Source organism: Emys orbicularis, chromosome 3 (assembly GCF_028017835.1).
Source record: "Emys orbicularis isolate rEmyOrb1 chromosome 3, rEmyOrb1.hap1, whole genome shotgun sequence".
Classification (NCBI taxonomy): Eukaryota; Metazoa; Chordata; order Testudines; family Emydidae; genus Emys; species Emys orbicularis.
In genome coordinates this window covers 65,238,621-65,255,058 of record NC_088685.1, presented here as the reverse complement: position 1 = coordinate 65,255,058, position 16,438 = coordinate 65,238,621, and the positions used below count along the sequence as shown (strand labels likewise).

Genomic DNA, 16,438 nt, shown 5'->3' with positions numbered 1-16,438 from the left:
GTTGCAACTGCTTGGGAAGGGGAAAGACCTGACTATGCCAGTCAAACTCTGAGTCCCATGCCCTGGCAGCGTGAGGGTCAGCTGGCTGTGAAGAGGTCGGGCAGAAGAGTCCTGGAAGGGAGACTCTGTAGCTGGTTGACACTACCATGGTCCCAAACACCCAATCCACGGGAGGAGGAAGAGGAAGAAAGATTGTAAGTCATTAATGCACAACAACAAATACAAATTAAAGTTATAAAACAAAAATGGTCAGGAGAAAGTGAATCGCCAAGTTGTTCCATTGCTGGAGATGGAAAAAAAAAAAAAAAGTGGTGGCCCGTGCTGAAGCACAGGGCTAAGCCTGGAGCCTCCAACAATAACAGTAGGCAACAACACTGGCCCACATCCAATGAAAGAGAAGAGAAGAGAAGCTGTGCAACAGAAAGTGCTGCTGTGACTAGCAACTGTCCTTTCTATTTAAGTTTCAATTTGTCCTGGGACGTTTTCTGATAAGCAGCTCTGGTATTTCCACACAACACCAATATATCAGTTGAGAGGGCCACAATGAAACATCTCAAATTAGTACTCCTTCTCAATATAGACACGGTTATGGGATTGCCGGTCAGTGCCTGGCTCTAGTGCACAGAGGGCTGGCTAGCACCAGTGCCTGAAAGCACAGTGAGCATGTTGAGCTTTTCAACCTGAGTCTCCTAAACCTTGAAAAGACAGGGGAGTGAATTTTATAAGTCTCCATCTCAGGAGATTTAAAGCTTCCAGAATCTGGTGGCAGTAAACTCGAACACAGGGGTTTACCAATCACCAAGGCCCAGCTAAATCCTTTGTGGCAAGACAGTTGGAATAAACATTTTAGGGAAAACATATTAAAGTTTCCAGTTTTTCTTTTCATAAGACAAAAACGGTCATACTGGGTCAGACCAAAGGTCCATCCAGCCCAGTATTCTGTCTTCTGACAGTGGCCAATGCCAGATGCTTCAGAAGGAATGAACAGAACAAGTAATCATCAAGCGATCCATCCCGTTGCCCATTACAAGCTTCTGGCAAACACAGGCTAGGCAGGGACAACATCCCTGCCCATCCTAGTTAATAACCATTGATGGATCTATCCTCCATGAACTTATCTAGTTCTTTTTTGAACCCTGTTATAGTATTGGCCTTCACAACATCCTCTGGCAAGGCGTTCCACAGGTGTTGGGTGAAGAAATACTTCCTTTTGTTTTAAACTTGCCGCCTATTAATTTCATTTGGTGACTCCTAGTTCTTGTGTTATGAGGAGGAGTAAATAACACTTCCTTCCTTTCTCCACACCGGTTATGATTTTATAGACCTCTATCATATCCCCCCTTAGTATTCTCTTGTCCAAGCTGAAAAGTCCCAGTCTTATTAATTTCTCCACATATGGAAGCTGTTCCAAATCCCTAATCATTTTTGTTGCCCTTTTCTGTACCTTTTCCAATTCCAATATCTCTTTTTTGAGATGGGACAACCAGATCTGTACGCAGTATTCAAGATGTGGGTCTACCACGGATAAATACAGAGGCAATATGATATTTTGTCTTATTATCTATCCTTTTTCTTAATGATTCCCAACATTGTTAGCTTTTTTGATTGCCGCTGCACATTGAGTGGATGTTTTCAGAGAACTGTCCACTATGACTCCAAGATCTCTTCCTTGAGAGGTAACAGCTAATTTAGACCCCATCATTTTGTATGTATAGTTGGGATTATGTTTTCCCATGTGCATTATTTTGCATATATCAGCATTGAATTTCATCCGCCATTTTGTTGCCCAGTCAGCCAGTTTTGTTAGATCCCTTTGTAACTCTTCACAGTTTGCTTTGGATTTAACTATCTTGAGTAGTTTTGTATCATATACAATTTTTGCCACCTCACTCTTTACCTTATTTCCAGATCATTTATGAATACGTTGAACAGTACTGGTCTCAGTACAGACCCCGGGAGACACCACTATTTACCTTTCTCCATTCTGAAAACTGACTATTTATTCCTACCCTTTGTTTCCTATCTTTTAACCACTTACTGATCTATGAGACGACCTTCCCTCTTATTCCAAGACAGCTTACTTTGCTTAAGAGACTTCGGTGAAGGGGGAAGGATAACTCAGTGGTTTGAGCATTGGCCTGCTAAACCCAGGGTTGTGAGTTCAGTCCTTGAGGGGGGCCATTTAGGGATCTGGGGCAAAAATTGGGGATTGGTCCTGCTTTGAGTAGAGGGGTGGACTAGATGACCTCCTGAGGTCCTTTCCAACCCTGATATTCTATGATTCTAAGGGTCTTATCAAAGGCTTTCTGAAAATCTAAATACACTATATCCACTGGATCACCGTTGTCCACATGCTTGTTTACCCCCTCAAAGAATTCTAGTAGATTGGTGAGGCATGATTTCCCTTTACAAAAAACATGTTGACTCTTTCCCCAACAAATCATGTTCATCTATGTGTCTGACAATTTTGTTCTTTACTATAGTTTCAACCAAGTTGCCCGGTACTGAAGTTAGGCTTACCGGCCTGTAATTGCTGGGATGGCCTCTGGGGCCTTTTTTAAAAATTGGCATCACATTAGCTATTCTCCAGTCATCTGGTACAGAAGCTGATTTAAATGATAGGTTACATGCCACAGTTAGTACTTCTGCAATTTCACATTTCATGGTATTCACCTTCAGAACTCTTGGGTGAATACCATCTGGTCCTGGTGACTTATTACGGTTTAATTTATCAATTTGTTCCCAAACCTCCTCTAATGACACCTCAATCTGGGACAGTTCCTCAGATTCATCACCTAAATAGAAAGGCTCAGGTTGGGGAATCTCCCTCACATCCTCAACCGTGCAGACGGATGCAAAGAATTCATTTAGTTTCTCCACAATGGTCTTATCCTCCTTGAGTGCTCCTTTAGCATCTTGATTGTCCAATGGCCCACTGGCTGTTTAGTAGGCTTCCTGCTTCTGATGTACTTAATGTTTTTTGTGGTTACTTTTTGTCTTTGGCTAGCTATTCTTCAAATTCTTTTTAGCCTTCCTAATTATATTTTTACACTTCATTTGCCAGATCTTATGCTTCTTTCTATTTTCCTCAATAGGATTTAACTTCCACTTTTTAAAGGATGCCTTTTTGCCTCTTACTGCTTCTTTTACTTTGTTGTTTAGCAATGGTGGCACTTTTTTGGTCCTCTTACTATGTGTTTTTTAATTTGGGGTATACATTTAATTTGAGCCTCTATTATGATGTCTTTAAAAAGTTTCCATGCAGCTTGCAGGGATTTCACTTTTGGCACTGTACCTTTTAATTTGTTTAACTAACTTCCTCATTTTTTATAGTTCTCCTTTCTGAAATTAAACATTACCTTGCTACTGTGAAAATTCAAATCTATGCCTATACTAAAATGAGATATAAATGAAAAGGAGGAATAACCTTGGGCTTTGTGCGGTATCTCATCTGGTTCCCACAGCACAGTTACCCAGTCTGTAATTAAATTAAAGCTGACAAACATAATGAAATGAATGATACTACTTGTTTTCCTGAGACTTCTCTCAGAAATGTAACTAATTTTAGCTACTGATGCAGAAGCAATCAGGGGAAGTGCCTCCAAACATTCTCTTTCACTGACTAGGGGATAGTACAGCCCTCAGTAGGGGAGGTAATCACTGTAGGACTTCCAGCCATTTGTACACTGGGAAACCTGACTCAAGAGTGGAAGTGATACCTTTGGAGAAAAGGACACTAAAAGAGGACATGATGAATCACGTACATTGTATTAACAAAAATGCTTGTGCAAGAAGTTAAACTTCTAGTTTGCCAACTAGCTTTTAACAGCACAATTTTAAGGATGGCAAAACAACCTTCAAAATGATTTACCTTTAAAGCAAAAGGTAAATGACTACTTGCTAATCTGATTACTCTTGCTAATTTATTTAAGCATAACTAAAATTCAATAAGTATTTAAAATTAAAACACGCTTCTAAATTACTGTTTAGAACAGTACTTATTAAAATCAGTGTAATAGAATAAAAGTATAAAAAAATCATGGCATAAACTTCCTCTTTATACGCTATATTTCAGCTTCTTGTAATAGGTCTACCACCTTTAAAGCATCTTACGTGAAGTTCAGAACAGTACTTTAACTGAAGAGGTTTTTAAAACTAGTATTAAATTTTAGCTATTTTCTGAACACCACAAAAACTAGTTACCGTATATACTCGTTCATAAGCCGAATTTTTTAGTAAAAAAAAGGAAGCACCAGAGAAGGGGGTCAGCTTATGAATGGGTATAGAGAGGGAGAGGTGGGACACAGCCCCTCCCTCTAACAGAGGGAGCAAGGAGAGGCAGCACAGCCAGCAGAGCCAGAAGGGAAGAGGTGGGGCCAGAGTCTCTCCACTTCTGGCCACGCTGCTCTCCCCCCAGCCTCTGAAGCAGCTACAGCTCCAGGGCTGGCAGGCTGGCTGCGGCCGCGCTGCGCCGCCCGGCCCGCCGGGGCAGGCTGGCTGCGGCCGCGCTGCGCCGCCCGGCCCGCCGGGGCAGGCTGGCTGCGGCCGCGCTGCGCCGCCCGGCCCGCCGGGGCAGGCTGGCTGCGGCCGCGCTGCGCCGCCCGGCCCGCCGGGGCAGGCTGGCTGCGGCCGCGCTGCGCCGCCCGGCCCGCCGGGGCAGGCTGGCTGCGGCCGCGCTGCGCCGCCCGGCCCGCCTGGCTGCGGCCGCGCTGCGCCGCCCGGCCCGCCGGGGCAGGCTGGCTGCGGCCGCGCTGCGCCGCCTGGCCCGCTGGGGCAGGCTGGCTGCGGCCGCGCTGCGCCGGCCAGCCTGCCGGAGCAGCTCCACACCAGAGACATCCTCCCCAGCCCTCCCCCGATAAGGTGGGAAGGGATGGGATGGGGAGAGTGTGGGGGTCCTGGCTAGGGGTGGGGTCATGTGGGGGGTGGTCACAGGGGTCACTCCCCTGACCCCCAGCTTCTCCCTCCAAAAAAATTTCCCCACCAGTTGCTGTCCCGGCCCATCAGGGTAAGCAGCTGGCGCGCCAGGACACTTTATTTACTTAGGTTTACGTCTGTGCCTGCGGACGTTTGAGGTAAACAAACCATCTCGGCCCGCCAGCGGCTTATCCTGATGGCCCGGGAGCCAAAGTTTGCTGACCCCTGAATTATAGGGTCAGCTTATGAACAGGTCATAAAAAAATTCCATTTTTATTTATCCATCTTGGGGGGAGGGTCAGCTTATAAACGAACCGGCTTATGATCGAGTATATACGGTAAGTATTTTTCTAAGAATATTTTGCACCTTGGAAAAAAAGTAGCAAGTAGAAAATTGAATTTACAAGGAACAATTTTTATACAGTGTAAGCCACTTTATTTACATTGTTCTTCAGAGTTTTATCAATACTTCCAGTGTGTCATTTATCATCCAATGACAACTGAAAATCTCAAAGCCAGGATGTTAGATTTACATTTATCAACAAACAATGCTGTGTTTTAGCACTTTAACATTAACAATATTACATAAGTGTTTGTTTCCCAAAAGTCTAAGACAATCCACTGGACGTAATGAAAGTCACTGATATTGACTATGTTTGACGGTAAAGAACGAAACTGCAGAATATACTTTCCAAATGGTACTTGCAAGGACTCTGTCAGGTACTTTAGATCCACAGTTTGGGTTTTATAGAAATCTAAAAATCCAGCCCATCTTTTTTTTTAAAGTTTCTTCAAAAAGTTGTTTTTTATTTAGACATACTCACACAAGTATTTGCAATCCAAATATTATAGCCTTGTGCCAGTCCCAGGACCATAAAGTGTGACAGACTAGCTCATTTTCACTATTTAACCAGTGACATTCAAATGGTAAACAGACAGCAGATGGTAAAGAGTATATTCGATTTTTTAAATTCTGTATTAATAATCTATGGCATTATTCACAACAGAGATAATGACATTTACTTTAAAAATAGGATCTTTATGCTGTCAGTGTCCTTTTTTTAAAAGAGCAGATCAATATATATTTTTATCAAAATTATTTTACACATTTCTAGTAAATCATGCATTACTGCTCATCATTTCTTTGTCCGTGTTTGATTGCCAGGTTTTGTAAATGCAGATACATCAAGACTTTCACCACTGTTGCACTGTTCATATAAAGTCTGAAATTTAAAAAGATAAAGGGGTAGAAATAGTCATTCCAAGAATTACTTATTCAAATGATGTCTGTTTGTAACAAATGATGGTATAGTGTACAAAATTGTTTCAATAGACAGTAATGAGTACCATCTAAACCCAGAACTAAAATTTCAGATATATGCAAATATGAGGAAATTAATAGGAAGACAGGGTAAAGCAGTACTAGCATTAAATGCAGTTTAGTGTCCAGATGGTGAAAAACATACAAAGCAAGACCACTACGAAAAAAAAAATGAACATTTTGAGCAATGCAGGCAGAGGAGGGACTGAAAATCACCAAGATCTAAATTACACCAGTACCAGTATGGAAGGATGAAGGTATTTGCATCCAGTTCCTTCTCCCCCTCCTCTATGCAAGTAGGTATAGTTCCATAGAGGAAATGGAAAAAAATTATTTGGCCATTGAGACATCTTGGGTGGGTGTCCATATTGACATTGCCACATCACAGGATAAAATTAATGCAGTAAGAGAAATTTGTTAATGTCAAATGGCTGCCATCCATATGGACAAAATAGGTCTGACTAATAGAGATTATATCCAGGCAAGGAAGACCTATGGAGAAGCTAAGATATGTAACGACTCTGTTCTGGCCTAGCTGCCAGAGAGGTGCATGAGGGATAGAATGAAACTGTTACTTGCACAGTAACTCTGGTTCTTCAAGATATGTTGTCCATATTTTATTTTTATACTTTACATCCACACCGTTGGGTGTACCTGTTGGGCTGTACCCGTTGAGGCAACACATTCTCACACACCTCTAACCGATGGCATTAAAGGCAGCGCTGCCCTAATTACCCTTTAGTTCTTTTGCCATATGGAATCCTGATGTTAATAGACTCCAAGTAATGAGGATAGAAAACACGTCATGGAACAGACATACAAACACCACATCTTAATCACAATTATTATACAGGTAAGTAACTTTGAGTGATTGTCCATCTATATATTCCACTGCTGGTGACTTCCAAGCAGTGACCCTTGCTGGAGGTGTGTACCAGGAATCTAGTGAACACAGAACTGTCCTGCCAAGTTTGTATCATCTCTGGATGCCCTTACTATGCCATAGTGTTGTGTCAACATGTAGCTGGAAAAAAGTCATTTTACACAGGTCCATAATTGGTAGATTTCTGAAAAAGGCTACAAAAGTAGACCGAGTCCTTGTGGAATGTCCAGTTAATCTTGAAGGTGGGTGGGTGTTAGGAGTTGGCTGATTGGATCTCCTCTTGTACTAGACTCTATTAGCAATACTTTGTGATGAAACAGCCTCATCTTTAACTCCTTCTGCTTATGTTTGTCTGAGATTTCCTAATGTGCTCAGTCCTTTCTTAATAAAAACAAATTGCTCCATGTACAACTAAGAAATGCAATTTTTCTTCACCTTTGAGGTGTATTATTTGGTTCAAATGACATTCAAAACAGCTTTAGGTAAGAATTTGAGGTGTGGTTTCAGGATATCTAGTCATTAGGGAAAATCATGTATGGTGGGTCTGCCATTAGAGCCTGTAAGTCTCTCATTCTTCCAGTCGACGTTACTACCACCAAAGAAGGATGTTTTTGATAAAGAGGTGAAACAGAGTATGGAGCAAGGGGCTGAAAGGGTAAAACCAGAGGACATAGTAGAATCAAATTTTAAGTTCTCAGGAGGCACATATTCCTTTTCTAAAGTGAAGACTTATCAGACATTTTAGAAACCTTGCTACCTTTGGGTGAGAAAAAGTAGAAAACTGCTGTATGGCGGGCAAAAAGCTGCCTCAAAGAGCTCAGAGACAGGTGTGAGTTCTTGAGCTGTAGAAGGTAATCTAGGACTGAGATGTGAGACTGATGGAGACAAATAATGTTGATGGCACCTATATTAAGAATCTCTTTCATTTGGAGAGGTAAGTGGATTCTGTGTAGTCTCTCTGATAAAATCAGCTATTCAGCATCCTTGTTGTCAGATGGAGTGTCGTGGTATCTGGATACAGGATCTGTCCTTAACTTAGATATTACATCCAAGAGCAGAGGTAAGGTTATTTGGTGGCTGAACTAAACCTTTGGAGATCTGCATACTAAATTGCCTTGGCAAAGTGGGGGATATCATAATTAAACGTGGCTATATTCTGCTTGATTTTCCTTAGAATTCTTGGTATCATGGCAATTGGGAGATACACATATAATAGTATCCAAGAGCCATGGGTTTAGAATTGGATCTTGGGCCATTCCCCCGGAGCAGAATCAATGACATCTCATGGTTTCCCTAGTGCAGTGGTTCCCAAACTGGGGTTCGTGAACCCCTGGGGGTTCGCAAAATGTTTCAGGGGGTTATCGGGAAAAAATTCCCTAATGGCGGACAGCGCTGTCCCTAGGGACCCCGGGCAACATGGGACCAGCAGCCCGGAGCCCTGGACTTCCAAGAATTAAGCAGATCAAAGCAAGCATATCTATCGCACTGAGGAGATTTAAACTTCAAGCCTCCTTATAAGAAATGGAAAGTGAGGTGGCTATTTTTTGCTGTTTTTAAAATTAAATAGGCAGCTAGTATTGTTTTTAAAATTATTATGAAGAACAAGTTTAAGCTTTGTTGTAACGTGTGTTGTTTGCCTGAACTGCTCAAGACCTGAATGCTTGTGTAAGAGGAACTCTTTGAGTTGGCTTCTTAGATACCTTCATGCTGTTTCACATCTGATACTTCTTGATGAAACACAGGAGCCTTGTCTTATAACAAGCTTATTCAAAGTGATACAAGCTACAAAAGTGAGATCTTGGAAGAGTATTGCCGTTTTCATAATGTAATAAAAATAGTATAATGATAAATAATAATTAATAATAGTGTGTAATAAGCATGTCATAAAAACAAATTTTATATTTCCAAGATCACTGCTTTTATAATTTATACTCAGGTAAAAGAAAATCCCTGGAAATATTCATTTTTAGGAGGGGGTTTGCGAGATTTGACATTTTGGTGAAAGGGGTTCACAGGTTGTTAAAGTTTGGGAACCACTGCCCTAGTGGAACAGATCTACAGAGGGAAAACCCATCTTGAGAAAATGAAGTGAATCACCTTTTATCTGAATTTCCTGCTGAGGTTATCCACTAGTAAATTGTGAATCCCTGGAAAGAGACTGTCTGTTAAAAATATTTAAAAAAAGATTAGAGAGAGAGAGAGAGAGATGTGTGTGTGTGTGTGTGTGTGTGTATATATATATATATATATATATATATATATATGGAGATATACCTATCTCATAGAACTGGAAGGGACCCCGAAAGGTCATCGAGTCCAGCCCCCTTCCTTCACTAGCAGGACCAAGTACTGATTTTGCCCCAGATCCGTAAGTGGCCCCCTCAAGGATTGAACTCACAACCCTGGGTTTAGCAGGCCAATGCTCAAACCACTGAGCTATCCCTCCCTCTCATGATGTTGAGGAATGCAGAAATTCCAAAGTCATACTGCCTCCCAACGCAGTAGGGAGGATCTGGCTCATCCCTGCTTGTTTAGGTAAAATATAACAGTTGTGTTGGTCATTACTTGAACAGAGAGGCCTTTGATCTTTGCCAGAAAGACTTCACAAATTTGACGGATAGCTCTCAACTCCAGTATGTTTATGTGAAGTGATGTTTCTTGAGGTGACCAAATGCCCTGAGTTCGCACATTGTCTATATGGCCTACTTATTCTAGGGAAGATGCACCCATCACACGATCTTAGAGGGAAGGGGACTCCTTTGCAGGCTCTCTCTGGATCTACTATTTCAGAGATAGTTTTACTATCAGTAAAACATGCCCCCAAAATTCCTGGCAAGTGACCTGTACCCAACACAGTGCAAAGGAAGGTAAAAACCCAAGTTCACTGCCAATCTGACCTGGCAGAAGATTCCTTCTCAACCCCATGTATGGCGATCAGTTAGACCCTGAGCATGTGAGCAAGACCAAGCCAGCTAAAGCACAAGAGAGAGAGAATACTCAGTGCCACCTCAGAGCTCTGGTTTTCCACATCCAATGTCCCATCTCCACCTGAGGCCATTCCTGATGCTTCAGGAAAAGGAAATGAAAAAACCACCCCTAAATACACTGGGGGGAAAAATCCCTCTGTGACACTTGTAGGTGGCCAGCTGAAACCCTGAAGCATAGGCTTTTAGGGAACATAAGAGATAAACCAGAAGTGAGCCCCATAGCTGTTGAGGTGCTGGAGGTGCCCGGGGCCTCGTAGGTGCTCTCTCTGATGAGCTCAATGGGGAATTCCTCTTTCTCTGAGTGTCCTGTTTTGGGGAGGTCATGTCTCACTTCCTTGAAGCTTTGGAATGCTGAGCATTGCCATTGTTAGAAGTTTTACTGCTCTGTGACTGTTGATGTTTTCTCCTGAGGAGGCTAGTGGGACTTTTCCATCAAAATCATTTTAAGGTGGAGATCCCCCGCCTTTAAATTGCTACAGTGAGCACATTTCTGGGGGATATGAGTTTCCCCCAGGCAACGGACACAAGATGAGACCGGTATCGCCTTGTGGCAAGAGTCGCATCTCTTAATACCAGGTGAGCCTGGCATTACGTCCATTAATTTTTCCCAATTGGGAAGGGAAATGGAAAAAAAAAAATATATAGAAACTGGTTAAAGGACATTCTCTCTCTACTACTAAGCTAAGGAACCAAAAGGAATTTTTTTTTTTAAATAACTGGCTAAGTAAAGTCTAATTAAAACTATCTAAGAGCTATAACACTAAAAACAGTATGTAAACTATTTTCTTTTCTAAAGATTATTGAAGAGGCAGCACTGCCACTGGGCTCTGACTGCAGCCCAGGATGGTTGAGAAAGAACTGAAAGGGTCGGGTTGTGCTTGCGCTACATGAGGCATCAATGGCCAGCTACTGCGCATGTGCGCCCCAACCGAGCACTGCTACCTAAAATCTCTGATCTCCAGCACAGGGACACAAAATGGGAGAAGAAACATTTTTTTTGTAACAAGTTACACCCTTGGCACTGAATGAGTCGAGGTTGATGTTGGTATTGAGGTTGATGGCAATCAAAGGATCTGTACCGTATGATAGGATATTGCCAGAGACTATAGCAGGGCCATAGGCATAGTTGTAATCTGCACTGATGTTATTGATACCAGCGAGTCCAGTGCATAAACTTCTGAAGAGAAACATCTTAAGATGAAATTATCCTACTCAATATGTCTTCTTAGAAACAGATTTACAAACAGCATGTCAGTAATGTGCCCTTCACCCAGACAAGTTAGGCATCTTGTATGGCCATTTAATAGCATTACTGCCTCACATGATATACAATTCTTAAATCCTTGTGCTCAGTCATGATGAGACTGCAGCAGGATAAAGAACCTTACAGGAAAGAAAAGGAAAGTTTCCAAACCAAGAAATGGAAACGCTATAAAACATTTCTATCACTAAATCCAATCTAGGTACTAATCAACTAATTATTTATAAGAATTTACACATAAAAAGAGACTACATGATGTACAAAGAACCTTTGTGTGAAACCTCTGACTAGAAGCTATGGGTTGTGAGAAGGAACTATGGGGTGGTTGGGGCCATGAGGACATTCAGAGCGCATGTGCTGCCCCAACACATATGGCTGATCAAAGCCTCCAGCCTGAGTGCACTGGGCACACGTGCCCCAGCAGTGGTATTTACACAGACAATTACACAAATAAATGATAGTGATCACAGTGCTGCTCAGTTTGAACTATTCTGAACAGCTTCTTATACCTTCCTGTCCAAAAGGGAGGTGGGGGGCATTGTCACAAAGGGCCATGCTGGCCTCTAGAGGCAGGCCAAAGGATGTAGAATTGAAAGCCATTGCCAAACCTGTCTTCTAGTGGATCCTGGAAGTCAAACCTTCAGTTTATAGAGCCTAAGGTGGCTCTTGGACAGGGTGAATGAAAATTTGGGATTAGCACATCACATTTCTACCATCTTCCCAACAGGAGGATGGATAGGCTGTATCAGCTCTGTGGGGCTGCCTTGGCAGACAACAGGGAGCTCTGTCTCATGAACATTTCTGTTAGTGGATATTTTAAAGATTTGCCATATGTGAGAAACAAGTAACCCTCACCCACCCTTTACAGGGTTTTTGCAATATGGGAAAGTGCAGTACAGCTGGCTAGTTTGGATCTACTTCCAGCCCACCTTCTCAGGCGGACTCTAACTGAATTGGGGAGTGGGTGGGGTTGAGAGAAGGATTAGGCTCCCCCTGGCCCATAGGGCACTGGAAAAAGTCCCTCAAGACAAAGGAAGAGGGAGATGGCCTGCTGGGAAATAGAAGATCTCTTTGGTAGATTTTATTTTTTGGCGGGAAGATGAGAAGATTCTTTGTGGAAAAAGAGAAGCGTAGGAAGGCCAGGGCTCCTGATTGAAGTGATTCCCTATTGGGAGGGAAGGAGGTTCCCCCTGCCAACCTCCCAGAGACAGAGTGTATTCCCTACCTCTACCGTTGTCTTGTAAGCCTCAGACTGGATCTAAGCCCTCCTGGAGACCCTCTCGGATATCTGTGGGGTGTTGGGAGCAGTCAGCCATCAAACTGGGGTGGAGTGCTAATAAAGCATAGAACAGTCGCCCAGTTCAAAGGCACTCCCAACCCTGTTCAAGACTGGCTGTGGAGTGGGGCAGATTGGCAGAATGGACCCACTGTCTAAGCCTGCAGGGAGAGGCAAAGGAGGTACATTTTAAGCTGCTCTTCCCTATCTTTTTCTAGAATGTCATCTGGGGCTCTTCTGAGGCCTGGAAGAAAGGTGACACCTTGGCAGAGGGGTACTAGCTGCTTCCATAGATAGAGAGGAATAACTGGGAAAGCATGCCTCAACACCAGGAGGAGGAAAAACAGCAGAAATAAAACCCTGCATCTGAACTGGCTCCCTGATGGACATGAAGATTTGCTCATTCATCCATATTGATTGCAGGAAAGTGCTGCAGTGCTAGCCCACTTCACAGCGGCTTGTTACTTTTGGTCAGGGCAGAACAACAAGACATGGGCTGTGTCAGAGAGGAGAGAGAGAGAGAGAGAGAGAAAGGAAAACAGTAGTCAGCACAGGAAAACTAGGGAGAAACATTTATTGTGCAAGGCGAGATGAGAAAAAATCCTGTTACCACCACCACCACTCTAACTCCCACCACTCAAGGATCATGAGAAATGGTAATTTACTAATCTGCAAGTTTCATGACAGTATTGCACAGGTCCTCTATATCGGGGGATAAAGTTTTGAAATACTTACTCCTATTAGCTTTGTGATGCACACACTTATTTTAACTAAACTGATTATATTTTAAAGAAATGTGAACATTATATTGGTATAAAAACTGTACTCACTCTAGCAGCTCTAGAAATAGAGTTAGGAGAGTTCAGACCAATAAGTTGGCCAAGGATGCGCTTCATTTCTTCTGTTGTTCCTTTTGTATTCAGACCACCTACGGCTATTCAAATATAGTTATTTTGAAACCCGCATTTTAAGTGTAATTTACAAAATGTATACAATCAGTCTTTTATTTTGAATATATAAGAATTTCAGAATTAAGATACTGGAGCCCTTGCCAACACATACACAAGTGTACCAGAAACACTTATGCATAACACCAATAACTGGAGAATGCACACAAAAAAAGGCATTCCTCTTTAAAATCAAAATAAATTTAGAGAAATCTAGAAAATGTTTGCTAATTTATTGTGATATAACTTTAATATAAAATGTAAAAATTACCTGTCTGTGGATAGGTTTGAATGTGCACATATGGATGAGTCAACAATTCAGAAATTGATATTCTTTGTTTAGGGTTCCTTATTAAACAGCGCTACAAAACAAAAAGATTGAAAAAGTAGGTTGAGTGGGTGAATAGTTGAAGCTTTGTTTTCTACAGTTAAATACACATGCTCAATTTCCTGAATCATTACAGTTATGCTGGTATCCATGTACAAATCTGTAACTTATAAAACTTGTTTTGGTAGGATAATATCAAATTGGCTGTATCTGTTGAACTGGAAGGAAGCTGTAACACATGTATGGATCCTCATCTCTTAAAACCAAGATGCCTAGAAATCCCCTCTTCACAGAACAGAAACTGAAATACTCCTGTAATATCACTCCTCTGTAGGCAAGAAGAGTAAGGATCTCCTGTTGTAAATGCCAAAGTAGTCTGACATAGTTTAATTAGGGATAGAACTGGGAAAAATAGTTTGAGCAAATATTTTATTTTATTTATTTATTTATGGGGAATGCAGATTCTGATCAACTAAACATTTCACAAATTTGTGTAGAAAAAAATTCTACTTGAAATGACTCTCAAAATTTCCTTCAATTTTATTAAAAAATAACACAAAATCAAAACAAAACATTTAGTTCAACTAGAAATATTTTCCCTAACTTTATCAGAAATCCCAGCTACACAAAAAATCAATTCTTCAAAGATCTAGATTGGAGTCGTAACTTTCATGTCACAGGGTTAACAAACATATACCCCCCCACATTATCAATGCTTAATCCTAAACTACATCAACTAATAATCATAATAGACTTTCATGGGCGACGATTACTTTGGCACTAGTGAACCAGGATACAGCTATCCTCTAGTTATGTTTTAAATGAAGACACAATTTACCTGAGAGGTTACAATTTACAGAAGAGGTACACTAACAATGGAGCCTTTGACTTGGCTCTGTTTGGACAGATCACGTTTGGAATACACCTTTTTTACTTTTAAATTCAGAATTGGAAGTTTTTAAATAACCTATCTTCTGAATAGGAATTCTAATTATGCAGTCACATTAATGTGCATTAACATGAATGTAATAGCTGCAGATTTAGTCACATTTGTGCAGAAATTAGATGCCAAGAAATTTCATTAACAGAGTTAAGGTTGCCCAGTAGGCTCCCAAAACGTGGAGAGTGGCTAAATTTAAACCTCTGAAAACCAGAATATACTGTGTACACTACCCCCACAATGTAACCTTAATTCTGTCCCCTGGAATTGGCAAAAGTCGCAGAGAATGGTTCAATAAAGCGGTGTACCATAACAGGTAGACATGAGAAAGTTCTAACAACATGCCACCATGTGTTGTGCTCCACAGCCTTGAATTCCAGCATTTATCTGGATGTGCTCCAACTGCCTTCACTATGTTAGGTGTAGCTATATTGAATGGTGGAGAGATTAGTTGGAGCAGCTTGGCAGAGCTGTTATTACAATGTGATAAGAGGCACATGTGTGTTTTTAAAGGTTCAAGTATGCCTCATTTTAATGCTGAGTTTTGTAGACTGTGTCCACAGAGGAGCACAATGGGGTGTTCTTGCCTTGGGGAATCCCAGCACTCAGGTGGCATATAGGACAGTAGCCTCCGAGGAGTGAGGGATAAATGAAAACAATGTCTCAGAACGAATTATCAGGGCAAGTGTGGAGGCGTGGTAACATTTAGCAAGCCTGAGATGGTTTGGGTGTAGGCCAAGTATAGTTAGCTCCTGTTCACTATGCCTGACCTAACCATGAGCATTGCTTTTCCAAGGAGAAAGAGTTAGACTTTGTCCTACAGTGCTCAGGTGCTCTGTTCCCAAAGTGTTCTGTAACATCTGTAAGGGTCGAGTGATAGTATGTGTTATTGGTATACCGGGGCATCATTCAGGGACAAAGTTAAGGTTGGGTTGGGTGACTAGTGTGTACTTTACTTATATTTCCTGGTTTTCAGATGTTTAAATTTAGACAGACACTCTCCATATTCTGGAAGGACACTAGGCACCACTGGACATCCTTAACTCCATGTTAATGAAATTTCTGGGCATTTAGTTTCCTTCACTGAAAAAAAAATTCTCAGCTCCCCGATTTACCACAGCCCAGCTCTGCCCTTCCACTGCCTTTGGCTCGTAGGCAATGATTATCCCAGCCAAAGAATGACTGCATGTTAGTCCCTTCACAACTTCTGCATCATCTCCTCTCCCTTCTCTCTGCCTGTCCAGCACAGCCTGGCTCTCCCTGTCCAACCATCTTTCCCACAGAGACAGGTGTCAGCATGGGACACACAGGTTGAGGATCTGGAGAGAGGCTGCAGGAACAAGCATGGAATCAGTGGGGCAGACATGGGAGGAGGAGCATGAGAGGAAGCATGGTCCAGTGCATAGGACCTGGGACTCCTGGGTTCCATTCCCTGCTCTGCGATAGACTTCCTTAAGCAAGGAAGGATGTGACCTTAAGCAAGTCTAAGTCTCTGTACCTTAATTTCCCATCTGTGGAAATGGGGATAATGGTATGTAAGAACATAAGAACGGCCATACTTGGTCAGACCAAAGGTCCATC

General features: G+C 42.0%; 1 protein-coding gene across 1 annotated transcript in view; it reads right to left on the bottom strand.

The window, feature by feature from the left end:
* Positions 1-6,050: 6,050 nt before the first annotated feature.
* TTK (TTK protein kinase) overlaps positions 6,051-16,438 on the bottom strand; it is a 92,432-nt gene continuing 82,044 nt past the window's right edge. Inside the window, exons 20-22 of the mRNA XM_065401817.1 lie at positions 13,861-13,951; positions 13,473-13,576; positions 6,051-6,137 (exon numbers count right to left, since the gene is read on the bottom strand). Coding sequence (XP_065257889.1) covers positions 6,051-6,137; positions 13,473-13,576; positions 13,861-13,951 — 282 coding nt within the window. The remainder of the gene's footprint in view (positions 6,138-13,472; positions 13,577-13,860; positions 13,952-16,438) is intronic.